Source organism: Lathyrus oleraceus, chromosome 2 (assembly GCF_024323335.1).
Source record: "Lathyrus oleraceus cultivar Zhongwan6 chromosome 2, CAAS_Psat_ZW6_1.0, whole genome shotgun sequence".
Classification (NCBI taxonomy): Eukaryota; Viridiplantae; Streptophyta; class Magnoliopsida; order Fabales; family Fabaceae; genus Lathyrus; species Lathyrus oleraceus.
The window spans coordinates 5,213,458-5,235,585 of record NC_066580.1 but is presented as its reverse complement, the minus strand read 5'-3'; the positions used below and the strand labels follow the sequence as shown (position 1 = coordinate 5,235,585).

The window sequence follows — 22,128 nt, the reverse complement described above, 5'->3', positions numbered from 1 at the left end:
TTATAATAGATATTAATGAAAAAGATGATTTATTTAACACGTATTAGGTTATATATATATATCTTAAAATCATTTTATGGAGAGGATCCGTTGTTTAAAAGATGTGGAAGTCTCACTATAAAGGCTTACGCTTACACTGATATTGATTATGCAAGTTTTAATAAGCGATAAAAGATCTACATCAAACTATTTTACCTTCTTTTGTGAGAATATAATTGTTTGGATGATTCAAAAATAAAATATAGTTACTCAATCAAGCTGCAATGAAATTTACATCTATGATAAAAGAAATTTTTGAACTATTGTGAATGAAACAAATCCTAGAAGATTTAAAAATGTAAAAACCCTAAAAAATTCTTTTGTGATGACAATAAGACCATTAATACCAATAATAATCTTGTTCAATATATCAGGACAAAAAAGTTTAAGGTTTATAAAACTAGATATATTAACTAAGAGTTTATCAACTTAGCCATTCAACTATTTTGCAAGCTTATAATAATTGATATTCATTAATGTTTGATAGAGAATGTTGTAAATAGTATGGAAATTTCATTTTTTTTATGTTAATAAGAGTGAAAATTTTGAAAGAAAAAATAAATTTTGCTTGATAAATAGACACTTTTGAAATTTTAAAATTATAAGGGGGTGTCAGATAAAAGTGGAAGATGACAAGTTAAATCATATGAATCAATATTTTTCTGCATTCACATTCAAAACTAAGGCTACAACTACTTCATGAAAAAATGAAATTTATGCTAATTTTACTAGTTAAAAAAATGTAATAGACATTTGAAATGAACAATTGTATAAATTTACTTCAAAACAATCAAAATGTCAGAACAAATTTTTTTTCTTAATTTTGAAAAAGAACAAGCTAACAATTGCCTTAAGGGCATTGTTTAAAGATTCTATACAAAAAATAATAATTTTTGACTTAAACAAAACTTTAAAAGCACTTGTTAATGTTTTCATTTAAAAAATGTACCATCTTCTAAAATAAACAATTGTGATGGACAAGATAAAATGATAATTAAAGATGACTCATTTTTTGAAATAATAAAAAAAAAATTTAAACATTTTCATTGTTTTTTAAAAATGCACACAATTGTTTCCTTCAAGAATCTATTATCGATTTGTAAGCAAATAAAATTAACAAAAACTTTAGAAAATAAAAATAAAACACGTTCTCACAATACAAACGGCCCCTAATTTTATGGGATGAATTAGAAGCTCAGCTTAAAGGATAGCTTAAATAGTTTAGAGCCTCATGTCATGTCAGTCATATATATTCATGACCAGAAAATGCACCGGGACGCATTTAGAAGGCATCATTTAGCTGTAAGAAACAAAACATTATTTAGGTTCAAACAAAATTGAGTCATCTGTCTTCACTGAAAAGAGAACAAGCAATTTATGAACCACAAAAGCTTGTTTACAAGTTACTAAATACGCACGAAAACTAGAAACACCCTCAAGCATTACCCCTCAGCACTTTGCTTACCCATAAAACTCCACTATTTGTCACTGCATCAGAACCACAATGAAGTTGAAACTAAGTTCTAAAATCGACACTGACTCTACTCATATGGCACAATGCTATATAGCCTGTAAATCTACTTTGAGCTTCCAACTTACAAGAAAATAATAGACTTTGGGGAAGGTAATGGTAACCGGGTCAGGAGTGCTTACAAAATTGAAAAGCTTTACACTGCTCTGACTGGTTGAAAAAAATAAAAGCAAATTGAAACACCTGCAAATGGAAGCATTTAAAAAGCATTAATGAATTGGACACGTTAGAATAGAATAGAACATGTTAAAAAACCTTCAAGTGAAACAACACACTAGAACAAAGCAGAGCAAGTGGAAGAAAAGGCGTGTCCATTGTAGCACTTACACTTGTGAACAAAGGTGTGTCCAGGGTCCGACAACCACACATGTTACTACGTTCAATTTATTTGTTTTTTCAAATTATCACTAGTGTCAACATGTCAGTATCGATATCGTGTCAGGTGTACGTATTTGTGCTTCTTAGAGAACGACAACCAGCTTTATGCAAATTTAATTCCATTTCTCAATTGCATATCTTAGAATTTAGGTTTTTGGTCTAACTCAATCTTACAAAATCGCCTTATAAGATAAGTGCCCCATTTATAAACATTCAATGTAAGACTCTTAGCAGCATATATAATAACTTTTGCTTGTAACCCTATTAAAATAATATCTAGAAAGGAACTTCTAGGAGAGACAAAGTTGTTGAAGTAAACCGCTGAAGCATACCGTTTTGGAAGCTGGAAGCAGAAGGAGGAACTTATAAGGTGCTCTAAAAGGAAGAACTGATTGATTTAACTATCGCCAAAAGAAATAATCTGCCCAAGTGCAATTCGCGCTCGAAGCTGCATTAACAAAAGAAAAATTACAAATTGACCAAGAGGAAGTATTAAAAAAACAACAACTTGATATGAAGATTAAAGGACCTTAACATCCATGCAAGGGTCACTGGCCATCCTCTTGATTTGAGAAACAATGCCATAACTGCGCAGTTTTGCAATCCGGCCAAATGCACCGGGACTTGCAGGAGCAGTGAGATTTACTATGATCCAAGCAGAAGATGTGCGTAGACGGCTGTCATTGTTGTGCAAATACTGACTCAAGAAAGAGTGAGATCCACTTTCTTCTTCTGGAAAGAGAAGCTGCATTATGGCTTCTTTATGAAACTCATTTCCACTTGCAATATTGCTGACTGCGTACATCCCCTAAACAAGAAAAAAAAATCAGCATGAAGACTAAATTTTCAATCTGATGGCTGTTTTCGTTTTCAAACACCTGCTGGGGAAAATTTTGTTTACTTTTAATACCTGCTTTTGAGATATCTTAGAATACTTGTAGGTATGAGGCAGTTTTAATTAATCGACTACAACAATAGTTTTAATTTGTATTATACCATAAGCATCAGAAATTGCATACCCATATCAAATATTATTTATGGCTTGATAGATGTATCATTAAAACATATTATGAAAGGATGGGTGAGCAAACTGGGAAAATTTAATGAATAATTCATTTTCCAAATTTGGATATCAACGGCTATTGTAATGAATAACTTCTAACAACGTATTATCAGTTTCAGAAATTGTTTCCCACCTGTATAATGATTTCAACTCTTGAGGATTTTTTCAATTGCCTTCCAACAGCATCCAGTATGATACCATTTTCAGCAAAAGCAAATTCAACACAATCCATACATCCATCAACAAAATTGCGAACAAGGGCCAAAGCTTGGTGTTGAACAGAAGGCTCGGGATCTGCAGAGTATACAGAACGAATGACAATTTTTTATTTCTGACCAATGAGAACTTTCTTTTGACAAGAACCAATTAATCAGAAATGGGATGGCAGAAGATTATTACCACAGATAAGGCTAGCTACTGAAGAAGCAGTCAACTCCATAAAAATTGCTTCCTTGCACATCTTATCAGCGAGAAATATCATGTTCCGCAAGGACCACACAGCATTCAACCTTAAAGACGAATCCATAGACTTTGTCAAATGGACAAGCTCTTTAATGCCACCGCATTGTATGAATGTTGACTTATTTGGTGTAAAGTCCACTACTATGTTGCTAATAGCACCAAGGGCTGCAACCTGGAAGAGAACATTGAAATAGTTATGCTTACTAACTTTAACAAAACTAAGAACTAATGAGGTAAAATCTCTGTAAATACAGTTAATCAGGAAGTATAACTTTTGGGAAAGAAATGAAGCGTTGGGGAGAAGAGATCATGTTTGAACCAATAAAGCTTATAATTATCATTAATAAAATTATAAATTAGATAAAATATATGGCCTTTGTGATACCCTCATTTTTAGCACAAGATACAACTTATAATTATCATTAATAAAATTATAAATTGGACAACATATATGGCCTTTGTGATACACTCATTTTTAGCACAAGATACAACACTGCTAGTGCTCAACAGCTCAGTTTATTCAACAATATGCCAATTTGACAACAAGACCCAAATAACATTAAAAGAAAAAGTACAGTCAATCAAAACCGATCAGCTGAACTATGAATACCATTGTCCAACAGTTAGTCCGATATTAACATTTTAAGTCGGCCCCTCCAACTCAGCATCAATTACAATACTTTCAAATTCAATCCTAAGCTTTCAATCTCTAGTACTAACTCTAAATTATTTATAAAAAAAATAAAGTCAAGCATGCATTATCGTGAATAGACTATCAAGAAATGTCAAAGAGTGGACAAATGATGACAACTTCATAAATAAAACATTGTAACTTTTAAGATGGGTGGTGGTACAAAAAATAAACACAAATGTTACAGGAATCACTAAAATCCTAATTGAACATGTCTTTCAAATTATGTTGAAAACAGTTGCTACACCTTCCTAATGGCATATCGCTCAACCATACTAACTAATTAACCAAGTGGTCAAGCAAAACACTTGATCTCGGAACTAATTCAATTTCAAGCTTTATCTACATGAACAGTAGGCAAGAGAATAGTGCCAAATTATATATCTAAAAAGGTACATATCAAATTGAATTTTAACTTAACCCTCAGATTTTGTAAGTTTAGATTTCAATCACTCAGCACGACTGGCAGATCAATTTATGCATTTCTTAATGAAAGAAAGCTACAAAGGACTAACTTTAACTTTAATACAAGAAAAAAAAGTATAAATATGATTAGCCGTACCTGGACAGAAGTGCAAAGATCAGAGAGAAGCCGTACTAATGGAATGACAATCCTTTCATTCATGAAATAACCTGCACTCAAATTCTGAATGGCATTTTATGAGAATTAAGCTATAAATAACATAAAAGATATGAAATCCTATTAGTCACAAGTAGCATACCTTGATTGAGCGTGAGACAGTTTTTAAGCAAATGCAAGCTGCAGTCCGCACATTGGCTTCATCATGGGTTAAGGCATTAATTAGTAGATTTAAGACCTGTATTCAGAAAAGGTGTAATACGAGTTGTAAGTGGACTTAGTATCTGAGTACATGGTTTACCAATGCAAATTTTGCCATTACAATATTGAATACTTATGCAGCCACAAAATTATCATGCATCTGGAAGAGAAACACATTGAATTAATTCACACAATTTTGGTGCCATGAAAGACAACAACAAAATTATATCATCAACAGTATTCAATTCAGTACCATAACCCCTTGTCAACAATCTAGTTAAAGGTAGTCAAATTTCAGTCTTTGTGCCAGGCTTTGCATTACAAATTTACAAACCATAGAGAAGTAATTAGCCAAGTGGTATGTAAACAGGATATCACAGTTTTATCGTTTCTGCTGAAAATATAAGCAAAGACTATTTACATGTAAACTCTTTACACATAATCTAAGAGCTGCTAGCAAGAATATAGTATGTTTTAGAAGCCTTAGCACGGATCGTAAGATCCTACTAATAAGGGAAAAGTATATACTTAAATATATAGTTATTATATACACATGCATAAAAATTATCATAGATGAAGAAAATAACCTCAAAATCACAAAATCAAACCAAGTTCATAACCATAAAAATAAGATATATAAAGAAAATAATCCATAACTAATAATATTAAACTAATAGTGATACCGGTACAGTTGAAGAAAAATATAGTTTAACTGTGGGCCGTAACAACAAAGCCCTCTAGAAAAAGAAAGAAAAGACCGAGAGGAGAGGAATTGGGCATGCTTGGCCCACTTAGAAAACCCTAATGTACTAATGGTTGACTTGAGAGGAACAAAGTAAACAGTTCGGACATCACCGCCGTCGCACAAAACATGGTTCTGGGTTTTCTCCAGAACCCGACCCGGATCCCTTTCAAATTTCAATTAAAAAATAGGATTCTTTGTGAAAAATAAATAACGGGCCAGATTTCTAGAAATACAGCAGCAAAATGACCCTGATTTCGCTGCAATTTTTATGATAGTGCAACGATCCTGCCACTCCCAATCCCATGTGCTTGGAAGATTGTAGGATCGTGCGATGTTACGAGGTGACGCGCGTTCCTGCTAACATTGCTAATGAAACTTAAAAAAAGTTTGCCCCATTTAATTGTGTAAAATATACCACAAATGAAAAGTAATAATGAATAACAGTTTAAACCCAGTGTGTCTAATTCAAACTGAACCTTAAAACCCATTAAAAGTGGCTAATGCTTAAACTAAAACTGATATGAAAAATAACTTTAGGCCCATCTAGTTTTGGGAAAGAAGACATATGCTTAATGCTTCTCACGTGTTCTACAAAATAAAGAGAAACCGTTCTGTTGAAAGCTAACTTCAAGTTATTTAGTATCAGGATTCCAAACTTGTAACCCTGCTTATTATCTCAGACCATGCATCTCTGTCACCTCTCATCCTTCAATATGATTGTGTGAACCATTGTAGTTAAAATCCCAATTTGATTGTAAAATCCCACGATTTTGCAATTATGCTTTCCCTATCATGGTAGTCAAAATCTCTATCTAAATCTTAAAAACTCAAGATATTACAATCTAACTCGCCTCCAACGATCCAGATCTCAAGAAAAATTGTGTGATGCAGCTAAATTGTGAAAAGAATTGTAAAATCATTATGAGCGATCTTGGCCAGTTCCAGCCATGTTCGGCCGTTTTTCGAACACCGTCAAGATGAAGAGGTGCAACAGTTACAGTTCGGCAGTGAAGAATGCATGTCTTTTGAAATGATGACGTTTTAGATTTAGGGTTTTGCGAATAAACATATCAGTCGTAGAATTTGTTTTAAATTAGACTTATGATAAACTAAGTAATGGACCAATTATGTCCCTAATGTCTAACAAATTCATGTGATAAATGGTAATAAAGTACAAAAACTCAATCATAGAATCTAAAGAATATGATAAAAAATCATTTTTCCACTAATACACATGCCTACCAAAAGTAAAACATCATGTAAAAATACTTCAAATATATAGTATTATTTTCGCTTTAGTAGTATCTTACGATTTTTGTTACGATCTTAAGTTTTACGATTTTTCCACCCGCTCTTGATCTTACAAAAATAATTGGGTAGAATCTTTCGATCTTAGTTAGATCTTATGTTTTACGATCTTGTTATCTCATCTCGATCTTATGCAAGATCCCAATCTTGACAGCTTGATTATGCGTATACGCATAATCCTATTTTAGTGGAATCAAGAAGAATCCTCCATTTTAATTGTTGAATTGTATAATCTTATGATCTTTGAAACGATTATGCTAATGAATGAGTTAGTTATAATTTAGTGTGATTTAAGGTTTTAAATAACTTGTGAGTTATGCTTATGAATTTAAATTTACACAAGTATTTCAAGTGATATAAAGTTTTCCTTGTCGTAGTAAATCATGGTTGTCAAAATCTCAATCTAGATCTTAAAATCTTAAGATTTTACGACCTCACTCACCACCAACGATCCAGATCTTAACTACAATTGTGTCTTGTAGTAAGATCGCTCCAAAATCCTAACCTTGTGACAAGGATGATTGATTTTACGCGATCCCGGACAGTTCTGGCCATAATTGGCCGTTTACCGGCCACCACCATTTCAAGCTGAGAAGGATGACAAATGCAAATGCACAACAATTATGATCCGGTGGCGGTGAATGCATGCCTTTTGAAATGATGAATTTTTAGATTTAGGGTTTAGAGAATAAAGATCTCAGTTGTAGGGTTGGTTTTAAATAAGGGGCTTATGGCAAACCAAGTAATGGCAAAATGTGTCCCTAACGTCTAAAAAATGTTGATTGTGGAAAATGATAAGATATAAAAACACAATCATACATGTCTAAAGAATATGAAAGAGGGTCGTTTTCCTAAATACACTTGCCTACCAAAATATTGTGTAAAATATTTTAAACATATAGTATTATTTTTTGTTTTAGTAGGATCTTGTGATTTTTGTTAAGATTTTATATTTTACAGTCTTGCTACCCTTCTCGATCTTACCAAAATAATTGGGTAGGATCTTCCAATCTTAATTACAATCTTATGTTTTACGATCTTGCTATCCTCTCCTGATCTTATGCAAGATCTCGGTCTTGACAACCTTGGTTATAATGCTATTTTATATGCATATATATGAAATTAAATGCATAACATGAGTTTTAGAATTTTGTATAATCTTACAATTAATGTTATGATTCCACGATTTACGATTTTACTTCCCCTTTCCGATTTTGCATAAATCTCGATTTTAACTACCTTGATGTGAACGCGGTTTTTCTTTTTTACATCGGTTACTTTTGCAGCAAAGAACGCAGTTGTATATGAAATGGGGAGGGGGGTTACAAAAACGGTTATTAGTAACAAATACATGAAATTTGCTAGAAGTGTCCATGAAATGAAACAACAAACCTGCAATGACATAAACCTCGCCCTGCAGCATTCCAGTTTTGAGCAAAGATCGGCCAGTGCTAGAAATATCCCTTCAAGACGTTTGGGATGTAAATCACAATTTTGCAAGTGATTGTAGAATTTGTCTATAGCATTTGCTTCAAATGCTAACTTCTGCATATCTTCCTTTCCAGCAACTAAACTCGAAAAAGCAAAGGAAGCCTCTTCTCCAACTTGACCAGAATCATCAAGGAGCTCAAGCAAAATATATATCAATTTGGTTTTGATTGCTATGTCTTGCAGAACGCGCGACGAAGAATTCTTTATACAGATTAGGCACAAGCAGGCCAGCAACCTTGTCCGAGAGTGTCGATCCTTGGTTAATTCAATTACAGAACGCAGCGCTCTTCCATTTTGAAGTTCCGCAAACTTAGCGACAGCTCCTGGATTCTTTTTAAGAATCGTAGCTATGGACTCTAAACTAGCATCTCGCTGGCTTATTGAACCATCAAGACCGCTAATAAGTTTCTCTAAAGAACCAGCATCAGATAATATATTTTGTTCATCCCTTGTCTGACAAGAATGAATAACAATACCTGCACCAAGTCCAGTAAGATTTTCATTCTCACTTCTCAATAGTGAAAGAAGAAAATCCATGTTTTCTTCCTTGTGAAAATCAAATTTCGGAGCCAGTTTCGACTGATAAATCATTCGTAAAGAGCGCGCAGCCGCATCCACTACCTGAAACCAAGGGGAGAAAGGTTTGTTAGTGTTAAGTTGTATACAACTTCTTTCCTGTTCTTGTTCTGTTCTTGTTCTAACCTCTGTAGCACCGACACCTCTGAAAAAAGGTGTGTATGTGTTCATGTTCGTGTCCGAAACCGACACCGGCACTTGTGATTTTGTTTATTTTATTTATTTTTCAAATTATTACTTGTGTCGACGTGTCAGTTTCTTGTTTCCAGTATCCGTGCTTCATAGGTTCTAACTACTATATATACAACAATAGTGTATGTGCATTTAACATTGATCAATGCCAATATAAACAGTGCATCAAATAACTTTACCTGCATTTCCTTTTTTTTTAATTGTAAAGGAACATCATTACATTACATCAATCATCAAAACCTAATTAAGATCCTACCAATTCTGAGCATTGCAATTTCATTTTCATCTTAAACACAGATTCCTAATCAAATAAAATAGGCAAGAGATCGATAGTAATTAAAAAAATAAACTCTGCAATTAATCGAATTCACCTTCTCATCGGCGACGGAGAGGAGCCGAATTAAATGAGGAAAAGCTCCGGTGTCAAGGACGGCGTGAACGCCTTCGTCGACGCCACAAGCAAAGCTACCAAGAACAGCGGCCGATTGAACTATAAGATTGGCACCGGAATCGGAATCAGCGTTTGCTTCAGCAAGAGCAACGGCGACGGCGGGAGCGACTCCGAGCTTGATGTACGAGAGTTTCTTGGTACGGTTACCGATAATCTGATTTTTAACTTCTCTGATAGCTTTGAGCTTGATTTCGTATTCGGAGGAGGAGAGACGGTGGAGGATTTGATCGGATGAAGGACGAGTAGCAGGCATGGTGACGGCGGAGGAAGCTCATGCACGGTGGAGGAGTTGGCGGAATAACCTCCACATTCAACAGCTACGACGCCGAGATCTAATTTATTTTTTATTTTTTATTTTTTATCTAAAAATTCTAATTTTCTTTTTATTTGTTTAGTTTCTTGTGATGGGAATATGAAAAAAGGTGAGAATTTTTTTATTTATGGTTGGATTTGGATATTAGAAGATGGATATTGGTAGTGTGTATTTTAGTCTTAAATTTTGACTTATTTGGAAGTTTGTAACATTAGAAAGTGGCGCTCTTTTTCTTTAAGTTTTCGACTATTTCATTTTCTTTATTAAATTTTAACATGGCTAAGTGAGGTGAAGTTAATCAATTATATAATAATATTTTATTTTTGGAGTGAATATTTGAAAAGATAGAGAAATGATCGATATTTACATTGCGAGAAAAAGAAATAAATTTAAAGGTTTCTTAATTTTGTTAGGTTTGTAGATGTTAAAGATGAGAAATGATTGGAACACCAAATTAAAGATATTTGATTTTTGTTTTTACAAGATTCGGGTTATCATATTTAGATTCGAGAAGTCTAATAGAAAGATTCTCAATATAAGAAACTTAAAAGTAGAAGTTTGACACACTTAAAGTAGAAGTTTGGCACACATTAGAATGACTATGGATATGATTTCAACAATATCTTACTATTTACAAAGAAACTACTTGGCATTAAAATTGAAGGTAAAATTTATACAAATAAACAATTAATAATACATAGGCAAATTAGTACGGAGGAGGACGTTAGGTTTGAAAACATAAGGTAAATGGACGTGAATGAAGCGTCAAGGAGGGCATGTGCGTATCACTAACAATTAAAGACGAAAAGATGTCATGGGTTAAGGCGAACTTTATTGGATTAATAGAAATTTAAAAACGATAAATACAATTCAACAACGTATTGAAGAAGGCATTGCTTCCATAAAGGTGTTTTTAAAAGCCGACAAATAATAGAAGTTTTAAGATGCTTATGAAAATTTTAGAAAAATTCATTCAACAAGAGTTCAGTTTCGTTGGAGAATAGGAACCGAGAAATGTATGGGGCACTTGTTTCTTGTTCGTCAAAGTCCATGGGATACTTATACGTCTTGGAGAAGGAAAGCATTTTCCATATTGATCTTCTCTTTTGGCATATTAATAAAATGGACCGGACAATAGAAGAAATTGAGAGATTAGATATTATGTGTTTGTTTATAAGAACGTCAACGACTAACTTTATCAAAAAGGTAACCAAAACTCAAATAAATAAGAGAAATGGTTCGAATCATTGGAGAATTATGTGATTGTCATTTAGAGGAAGAAGTCATTGAATCCAAAGAAAGTTTAGAAAATGAAGATGACCGTTCTATGAATTCTGAATATTCTTTCATCCCTCCATCAATGAATTTTTTGAAAGAGGGAGAGAGTATACATAAAATAAGAGACAATTGTGTACATTTAATGAGGGTGGAAAAATCAAAATCGTTGAATGCATTGGTCATTAAGGACGCTCAAAATGTTAAATGAATGTGAAATAACACACGAAAAAGAACAAGGAGGTCCAAATATTTTTGGAAACGCAAAAGCTAGCATGACATGAATTAATGAAGAGGGAGACAACTATCATGGACAAGTGGAGAGTAGATTAATGGTTGAAGATGATAGTAGTAATATGTAGCTGACAAGATCAACAAAGGGAGTTTTTCGTATTGGGCCAACAAGCCTTAAAGACCAAGTGGTCATGAAAAAATTAAATTAATTAATGAAAATGTTTATGCCTTAAATGGGCCACAATGGACCGTGAAACCCCAATGAAAACTTAATAAAGCAATAGATTAACTTAAACCCATGAATGTGTAAACACAAAAGCATTTATCGTACAACACCACACCCATAGAAATATCACATATGTAGTGAGAAAGAGCGAAGGAGAAACCAGACAAATTGAAACTATGATGGAAGGCAATAGAGATAAAGAAAATTGAGTGAACATGAAGAACAAATATTAAAATTTGGAAGAATAAGCAACCTAAACATCAAAATATAGAAAGAAGTTAAGGATAACAATTCTAAAAGAAAATAAGAGAGCCATGAGAATAGAAAGAAAAAAAGGAGATATCAAATTGCAATTGCATGTCAATATTGGCTCCAAGATGCAACCAGTGTTCTAAACTACAAATAGTATCTATTTTGTCCAATTATTTTGCTCTTCCAATAAATGCAAATTTGAGATTAAAGAAGACATGACAATCTGTGATTAACGCGATAAGATCAAGACATTAAATTGGAAATATAAACATTTATCAATTTGTGGTTATTTTAAAATCAATCTTATTAGTCATCACATACGACTTTATCTCCTTTTTCAAGGATCCACCGGATATCATATCTAAACTCAACTATTTTCAAACAATTTTATGGGGATATAGTGAGGATGAGAGAAAAATCGACTAGGTTAAATGGGATAGGATTTAAAGACCAATCAAATAGAGGGCTTATGAGTAAAAAAATTGAGTGTTTTTAACAAATCTCTCCTTGGTAAATGGTTTTGGAAAATTAGAATAGAGTGGAATATGCTTTGATATAGAGCTTTAGTTAGTAGATACAAAGAAAATGTGGATGCCTTGTGTGAAGGTGTTAGAGACAGATACTCATGGTGGAGTGTCATTTGTTATTTAGATATAGGTTGAATTATTCCAAAAGCTTATTCAGTTAAAAAAAGTAACAAAGTTTTGAAATTGAAAATTAGTACAAGGTTTAACGTGTGTTGGTCAAAAGCTTGACGCAAATTGATATCATCAAAAATATCATGTCTGGTATGGATAATTCTTCATAATAGATTATCTATAGAAGATAATTTAGTTATGAGATGAGTCATTGATCAAGAGTCTCTTTAATGTGTTGGCGGCTGTGGATACGAAGAATCAATTTCTCATCTTTTTTTTCGTGTTTGATTTTTGCATGTGTTTGGTATTTTGTTAGTAGATGATTTGGTTTTTTTTTGCGATTTTTCAAAAGGAATGTTGGCACATCTAGAATAATTTGAATACAGCGAAATATATTTCTCTAATATAGTATAGTTTTTTTTTTGTATTTGGAACATCTAGAAAGCAAGAAATGATAAACTATTTAACAGCAATGTTGTCTTTGTGAGGCAAATGGCCGAATTTGTAAAAAGGAGTTCTTGAAATTAGTTTAATATCAAATCAAAGTGTTCAAATTATTGTTTATTTCAATGATACTTGAATCTCATAATTTGCTTCAGTTATGTGGATGGGTAAGGTGTTTGGAGTTCCTTTTGTCTTGTGTCGTAACAATTTATATTACCTAGTGGCAACACCTTATCTAGGGCGGGTTAGTAACATAGAAACCAACCTCTACCGCCAATTTTGTTTTTCCCTGTCGTGGTAGCAATTTGGATTAGGCATCGTGTTTGGATTTGATGTAGGATTCTTGCACCAGTTCAACATGCTTATGTTGTTAATTTTTTTTATTATTTCCTTGTTGTTGTTTGCATGTTTATTGTTTTTTGTAATTAGTCATGTGAATGGAAATCTTGGTAGGTATTGGTTATGGGTTTGTTGTTATTGATGACTGTTTTACTATTTTACTTATGTTGTAAAACTTCTCTGATGTGGCATATTTTATGCCTTCACAATTCAATATATTGTGTTCCTTTTGCCTTTTAAAAAAGTCTTCTAATTTAACTAAAAAAATATGAATTGTAACTTAGCTTTTAGAAGTGCAACACAATTAAAAATGTAATTTAATAGAGTTATATATCTTTTTTATTATATCAATGTATGAGAGATTAATTTCAATATGTGTATGTATGAGTATAGAATATCTAAATTTTAAAAAAATAAATATGTTTAATCAAATTTCTTTAGTGTCATACCCCAAAATTTGCCCATTAATATTTCAAGACATTTTTCAGGGCACTCCGACTCATTTTTATGACACTGATCTTAAAGGAACGAAGGCCCAGCTCACGAATGACCCAAACTGGCCTGTTCGCTACACGCTCGCCTAGTGATAACATGAAATTATATCATATTTTAGGACTTAATTCAATTAAATTTTATCATTTTTATTTCAGTTCACTTTATGTTGTTAGATATTACGCGGTATTTTCTTCCTATTTGTCTCAGGTGGCTTATTTGGAAGCACAAGTAAAAATGGAGGAAAAGAGGTGCAAAAAGAAGAGAAAGCGAACCAAATAGCAAAGCCCAGCCCAAAGCGCAAGACACAAATGCTGTGCTTGTGATGGACGTCACAGAGGGCGTGACGAGCGTCACGCAAAACAGCCTTGTGACGGACGTCACACATGGTGTGACGAGCGTCACACCACTCCCCTACTTTTTGGGCGCAAGTAACGCCTCAGAGACTTGAAGAGACGTTGAGGAGTGTTGGGCCCTATATCCACGCCATGCAATTAGCCACGTTGAAGACCTTTTGGCAGCAGGCAGTTACTTAATGACACCAATATAAATAGCCACTTTGAAAACCTAAAGGGGGAAGCTTTTTCACATTTTTTCCTTTGCCGTTTTCGCTTTTGCATTTTTTCTTTTCCAGCAGCTTAGGCATTGTGTTTTACGGGTTCTACACTATTTCCCTTGCAATTCCCTATTTCCTTTTTAGCATTTAGTTAATTCTTTTCGCACAATAGTTTCTACAACGGAAACTATTGTGTACCTTTTCACCGGATCTAACCTTACGTTAGGATCTAGTTTATTTCTTTCGTTTTAATTTGTTGTTTAGTTGAAGAATTCAAGAACAAATCCTACCGGCTTGTGGTGGAGTGTTCAGGACTGTTTAACTTATTCCGAGTAACCCTAAAGGAAACCCTGAAGGAAAAGCCGGCGGCACCGCTCAATTCGATCCGATCGGCTAATTCAAGGTTGCAATTCAATTGCAAACAGGTTTGCGTTACTATCGCCGCTTTATGTTCCGAATTCACATGTGATGCCATAATTGAATTCATAAATATATTTGAGGTTTTGCATGTGGACTTAATTATGCCTGGATACCTTGAATTGTTGTAATGGATGTCGTTGTTTTTTCGCTCTGTTTTGATCTTTGCCCATCTGACCTGTTTTATCATAACCATGCTCTGCTTACCTGATACTATTACTGCTTTGGTGCAACTCTTGATTGCATCCTGATTGGTATTCTAACCCGTTTGCTGAATTTTGTAAAGGCTCACATATCCCAGGAAAAGAGTGCTGTTTAGGCCTTCCACTTTATTTGTGGGATACCCTTATGAAGATCCACCCTAAATTGCTTAATTAATTTTAATGTATTAATTTTAATGTATTAATTTTAATGTATTAATTTTAATGTATTGATTTTAATGTGGAGATTCCTCCTAATCACCTAATTGACTTTAAAATATGACCTTTAAATATGTGATCTTGGACCTCTCTTTTGCCTTACGATATTACGATATTACGGTCATGTCCCGCGAATGTGGGGATACCCTTAGCAAAGACCCCTCGATTAAATCATCATGTCCCTTTAAAATAAATCATAGTCCCTCGGATGTTGCCTTCGAATATATGATTTTGTCCCTCGATGACCCTTCGGTGTAGCCTACGGTTAAATGATGATCGTCCCTTCGAATGCTAAGGTATCCTTACAACTGTTGCCTTCAATGACCTATCGATGACCCTACGATGACCCTTTTACATCCAAAGGATAAAACTACTTACTTCTCAATAGTAAGGACAGTTTTACCCTCACAAGGATAGGAAATGCCCATAACGACCTTAGGAAGGTATAACTCTCAATTATTGGATCATAACCTAAAACATTTTCCACCCTCACACTTTGCAAGTCCTAGAAAATCACCACTTGGTATACATTCATACTAGAATCATTACCAAGTTATATTTTTCTAAACTGTTTTCCAAAATCAAACGAGATAAATACTTTGTATACATTCATACGAGAATCATTACAAAGTTAAACTCTCTTTTCGAAACATTTTTAACAATTCACCAACACTTTTCAAACAAAAATATAAGTGATCCAGCAATTAAGAGCCCATGGATAACCATGGATACAAAGGGTGCTAACACCTTCCCTTTGTATAATGTACCTCCCGAACCCAAAATCTATTGAGGTCTTTCCTGTTCTTTTCCCCCTTTCCTTATTGGATAAAAGAAAAGTCGGTGGCGACTCTTGCTATCCGCGACATTGCGATAAAAAGCAAAATACCCCAAGTCAGTTCACCGTATGACAGAACTGGCGACTCTGCTGGGGATTACTTTAAAAAGAGAGGTTACCTTAAAAAACAAGATCACTTATTCCAAATTGTCTGATTTACTTTTAAGGGATTGCTTGGGTATTTTTGAGTGAAAGATCCTACACCCGGATCTAGTGTACCTTAGGTAAGTAGCAATAGATCATCGCGACTATCCGGCGTATACTGGAATGGTTAAAATGATGGCTACGGTTAATGTGACACTTTGGATGTCCTGATGTTCCTCATGTTTACTTGAGGAAAAATTTGGCATTCGCGTGGTGTCATCAAAGCATTAACCAGACCTTTAGAACCCTAATTGACTCATCCTAGCCATTAGAAAGTAGTGAGATAACTGGCTTCGGTTCCGACTGGGGTTGGTTGATACTCGATACTACACTCTTTGAGATTGGACTTTAGGGAAGCTTTGGTCAACCGCTTGGTGTTGCACTGAAGTGGACTTAAGGAAAGGTCGATGATTTGAGATCCTTCTAGAACCCGGTTACTATTCTAGGATAGGTTGAACCAACCAAACTTCAGTGGGGAGGGTACTCACCTATGGAACTCATGCAAGCCTTAAAACTTAGGAACGATGGTTGTGTGACTTGCTTGTGCTTTACTTAACATCATAACATCATAACATCATCATAACATCATCATAACATCATGGCATTGAACTGACCATTTCGAGGACTTAGGGATTTAACTTTGCTCTATTTTGTAAAAAAAAAAAAAAAAAAAAAAAAAAAAAAAAAGTTTCCTTTTTTGGTAGTTTATGCAAAGTTAAATTCCAAAAGTCCTTGAAAACATTTCATACATTGCATAGCATAACATTGCATAACAGGTGTTCTAAAGGGATCAATGTTCTCACGGTTTTCATGCAAGCAGAAAAATGGACCTCGAACAAACTGTCGAGGATCTCCATACTCAGAATGCTCAACTCCAGGAGATGATCTTGAACTTATCCAAGGGGCAGGAAGAACTGAAGGCTCTCTTGCTCGAGAAGAAAAAAAGACAAGAAATCTGTGAGGCACATTAATCCGGGAAGAAGGCAGTTTACGAAGATCAATATGACTTTAGCACAAGCACTGCAGGGTATGCTAAAAGCAAATTTAATTACCCTCAGAGATCCTCCTGCAAAACCCAACACTACTTCTCCTAGGTATAATCCCGATGCCAGGTGTGCGTATCACTCCGATAGCCCCGGGCATAATACGAACGATTGTTGGTCGTTGAAGAATAAAATTCAGGATATGATCGACGCCGGAGAATTTGAATTGGATCCGCCTGAGACTCCTAAGGTCATCACTGCTCCTCTGCCTAATCATGACAAAACTCTTAATGCTATAGAGGATGCTGACAGCGATTGCGACCTGGATAGCTGGGTCTACCCAACAATTGGTGACGGACTCAATAATTGGAAGGCTGAAGACACTATCCCGATTTCCTTTAGTCGAGAGTAATTGTTATTGCTATTTTAGTATTTCAAAAGCATTATGTCTATACCCGGGGCATAATAGCTAATTTTTAAGGGTTTGTCATTTTCATAAGCATATTCATATTCAATAAATCAATGGACTTTTTGCATTCAAATATTGCGCTCTTTATCTTTCCTGTCATTTTTCAAACAAGCTATGTTTCTTGCACACACTCACGTAACAATTTGCCGATCCATATCCACTCTGGATCCTGTTGGTAATGACTCTGCTACTGTTCATTATGACTTTGAAAATCCGATCTACCAAGCCGAGGATGGAAGTGAGGAAGATTGTGAAGTCCCTGGAGAACTTGCCCGACTACTGCAAGAAGAAAAGACTATACAGCCGCATGAGGAATCAATTGAAATTGTAAATCTGGGTACTGAAATAAACAAGAAAGAAGTCAGAGGTTTCTTGGGGCACTCGAATTACATTGCCCGATTCACTCCACACTTGACTGCTACCTGCAAACCCATCTTCAAATTACTAAAAAAGAAAAATCGAGAGATGGTATGGAATGAATGACAAAATCAAGAAGTATCTCCAAGAACCTCCCATCCTGATACCACCAGTTGAAGGAAGACCTCTAACTATGTATTTGACCATGTTAGAAAATTCAATAGGGTGTGCTGGGACAACATGACGAGTCTGGTCGAAAAGAGCATGTCATACACTGCCTTAGCAAAAGGTACCGACTGTGAAACAAGATACTCACAGCTCGAGAAAGCTTGCTGCGCTTTGGCTTGGGCTGCTCGCCGACTAAGACAGTATATGTTGAATCATACCACTTTATTGATTTCTAAGATGGATCTTATCAAATATACATTCGAGAAACCTGCTGTCTCCTGAAAGAATTATCACTGACAATGGTACTAATTTGAACAACAAGATGATTACCGAACTCTGCACGCAGTTCAAAATTAAACACCATAACTCCTCTCCGTACCGGCCAAAGATGAATGGCGCCGTAGAGGCTGATAATAAGAACATCAAGAAGATCATACAAAAGATGACAGTAACGTACAAAGACTGGCATGAGATGTTACCGTTTGCTCTTCACGGTTATCGCACTTCAGTACGCACTTCGACAGGGGCAACTCCTTTCTCTTTAGTCTACGGAATGGAAGCCGTTTTACCAGTGGAAGTTCAGATTCCCTCCCTAAGGATCATGAAAGAGGCGGGTTTAGGCGAGGATGAATGGATTCAGACTCGGCTCGATCAGATAAATTTGATTGATGAGAAGAGACTTGCGGCTGTTTGTCACGGGCAGATATATCAGAAACGCATGACCCAGGCGTTTAACAAAAGAGTCAAGAGACAGGTGTATCAAATTGGCGACTTGGTGATCAAGCGTATCATTCTACCACAAGGGGATCCCAGAGGCAAGTGGACTCCCACATACGAAGGGCCATTTGTGGTTAAGAAGGTATTCTCCGGTGGAGCCATGATACTTGCTACAATGGATGGCGAAGACTTCCCGCATCCTGTGAACGCGGACGTAGTTAAAAAATACTACGCATAACAGAGACCCGCTAGGGCGACGTACTTAGGCAAAAGTAAGGGCATCCCGGCGAACCAAAAGGGTTCGGGCAAAAATTAGGGATAAACCTATAAAAATGTACACCCGGCAAGTCGAAAACCTGAAAAGGCGGCTTGGGCAAAAAAAGGGTATCCCGGTGGACTGAAAACCTGAAAAGGCGGTCCAGGCAAAAATTAGGGATTAAAGCGTATGACTATGTCCCGTTCTCTGTCAGCTTCAACCAAGTTCCAAGGGACTGAACAAGCCAATCACCTCTATCCGACAGCAGGAGATGAGATGCTTGAAGACATGATGACAGTAGTGGAATTAAAATAAATAGGACTTTCTCTGCATGGCTTTCTCTTTGTTGTCTTGACAATTTCCTCTTACTAGGATTTCTGTCTCCTTGTACACAAATTGCCTGTTTATAGGCCCTCTTTCAAAATCAATACAATTTTATCCCCAAAAAAAAAAGATGCTTTTGTTTTCACTTTTTATGTTTTGATTGCATAAACGTCCATTGATTTAATTTGAATTGATATATGCATTTGAATATGATCAATGTTTACAAAAATACATGCCTAAAATAGAAATAGCGATTACTACAAGACTTCAGGACCAAGGAGAAGGTCTAACCATGCTTTCCAATGAATCCGTTGCTAATTCGATTCCCCGGCAACGCCAATTATTCCCCAGAAGAGGTCGGCACCACCATACCGAAAGGTCATCTCTTCCATCCCCGGCCAGGCTCTGTTGAGTGTTTCCACCATCAGACATAAATCAAGTATCCCCCAGCCGAGACAGGGTCATCAATACCAATGTCTCCGACCAGCAGACTGAGATTTATCTCCCCAGTAGTGTCCCCTGGAAGAATGTTTCAGACGCCTAATGCATTCATTACATCATTTCACATCACATACCTATATACAATTTTCATTCCGCATCATATACATTACATCATTTCATATACATGCACACAATGCTCGCATTTATTCCAGACGCATAATTCACTCATCACATCGTTTCACAGCACACGCATGCATACAACATTTGCATCTCATGCATCATGACATTGCATGAAACTAACTTCATGTTTCAGGTTAATTATCCTCCTGATACAGTCAAAATAAAGATCCATTCAGACGGACATCCTTCTCAATTACAAATACGGCTTTCAGATATACCCCATGTCAACATTCATTCTGACGTCCTCCCAATGGTGGCATCTCTAAGCCCACCTCAGATATTCGCTGCAAATACAACAAATATTATCAGATACAGCCTAACGTACGGTTCATTCTGATTCAGCCCAACATATGACTCTTTTAGCTCAGATACGGTCTAACGTACGATCCATTCTGACTTTCAACCAACTCCAACACGGTCTAACGTACGACCCATTTGGACCTTCAAATCCCCAGATACTGCCTAGCGTACGGTATATTCCGGGGTGTAGTCTAGCGTACGACTGCTTTCTTCTTCAGATACAACCTAACGTACGGTTCATTCTGCAACTCCAATACGGTCTAACGTACGACCCATTTGGATACTCAAATCCTCACGTACGGCTCATTCTGCAACTCCAATACGGTCTAACGTACGACCCATTTGGATCTTCAGCTCAGATACGATCTAACGTACGATCCATTCTGATCTTCAACAACTCAAGTATGGTTTAATGTACGACCAAGTTAAACCTTCATCCCTTACTCAGATGCTACCTTCGGACAGGTACATTTCTGAATGGTAGTCTAGTATACGGCTACTCCCTTACTCGGATGCTACCTTCGGACAGGTACATTTCTGAATGGTAGTCTAGTATACGGCTACTCCCTTACTCAGATGCTACCTTCGGACAGGTACATTTCTGAATGGTAGTCTAGTATACGGCTACTCCCTTACTCAGATGCTACCTTCGGACAGGTACATTTCTGAATGGTAGTCTAGTATACGGCTACTCCCTTACTCAGATGCTACCTTCGGACAGGTACATTTCTGAATGGTAGTCTAGTATACGACTACTCCCTTTTCAGCAGATTCAGCCTAACGGACGGCTCATTCTGCTCAGATATGGTTTAATGTACGACCAAGTTAAACCTTCATCTCCTCAGATGCTACCTTCGGACAGGTACATTTCTGAATGGTGGTCTAGTATATGACTACTCCCTTACTCAGATGCTACCTTTGGACAGGTACATTTCTGAATGGTAGTCTAGTATACGACTACTCCCTTTTCAGCAGATTCAGCCTAACGGACGGTTCATTCTGCTCAGATGTGGTTTAATGTACGACCAAGTTAGACCTTCATCCCCTCAGATGCTACCTTCGGACAAGTACATTTCTGAATGGTAGTCTAGTATGCGACTACTCCCTTTAAAGCAGATACAGCCTAACGGACGGCTCATTCTGTTACTCAGATGCTACCTTCGGACAGGCACATTTCTGATCCCTCATCCCCAGCAGCATATAGCACACTCTGACTCCCCAGCGAAGTCAACAGCATGATGGATGATTCACTATACGGTCTAGCGTATGACCCGGTATGACATCCATGTCTTCAGATATCGTCTAATGAACGGCGCACTCTGAAGTTCTCATCATCAAGTTCCCTGGATGGCATCTTTAAGCCCATCTCCATCAAGACTAACTAATTGACAAGTGCAAATTTTTGGGGCGTTCTAAGTGTTCAATAATCTTCCACCTCCAGACCACGAATGGCGTACATACCATTCTGAGTCTCTCGGTTCAAGAATATTGAACAGGGGCAGCTGTCATACCCCAAAATTTGCCCATTAATATTTCAAGACATTTTTCAGGGCACTCCGACTCATTTTTATGACACTGATCTTAAAGGAACGAAGGCCCAGCTCACGAATGACCCAAACTGGCCTGTTCGCTACACGCTCG

The 22,128-nt window shown here is 36.0% G+C and overlaps 1 protein-coding gene across 1 annotated transcript; it reads right to left on the bottom strand.

Annotated features, from left to right (window-relative positions):
* Nucleotides 1-1,390: 1,390 nt before the first annotated feature.
* LOC127117534 (uncharacterized) lies at nt 1,391-10,139 on the bottom strand. The gene is made up of 9 exons (XM_051047585.1): nt 9,629-10,139; nt 8,391-9,110; nt 4,887-4,982; nt 4,727-4,810; nt 3,411-3,645; nt 3,145-3,305; nt 2,478-2,756; nt 2,281-2,396; nt 1,391-1,753 (listed from the first exon to the last, which is right to left on the bottom strand). The coding sequence occupies exons 1-8, from the start codon at nt 9,959-9,961 to the stop codon at nt 2,346-2,348; spliced, it is 1,959 nt and encodes a 652-aa protein (XP_050903542.1). The 5' UTR covers nt 9,962-10,139; the 3' UTR covers nt 1,391-1,753; nt 2,281-2,345.
* Between the last annotated feature and the right edge of the window lie 11,989 nt (nt 10,140-22,128).

Bases quoted from the DNA above. Each gene is read 5' to 3' on its own strand.
- LOC127117534 (XM_051047585.1), bottom strand. From the start codon at position 9,961: ATGCCTGCTACTCGTCCTTCATCCGATCAAATCCTCCACCGTCTCTCC. The intron at 9,111-9,628 runs GTGAATTCGATT...CCTTGGTTTCAG, and splicing joins TCTCCGTCGCCGATGAGAAG to GTAGTGGATGCGGCTGCGCG. The intron at 3,646-4,726 runs GTACGGCTAATC...GTTCTCTTCCAG, and splicing joins ATCTTTGCACTTCTGTCCAG to GTTGCAGCCCTTGGTGCTAT.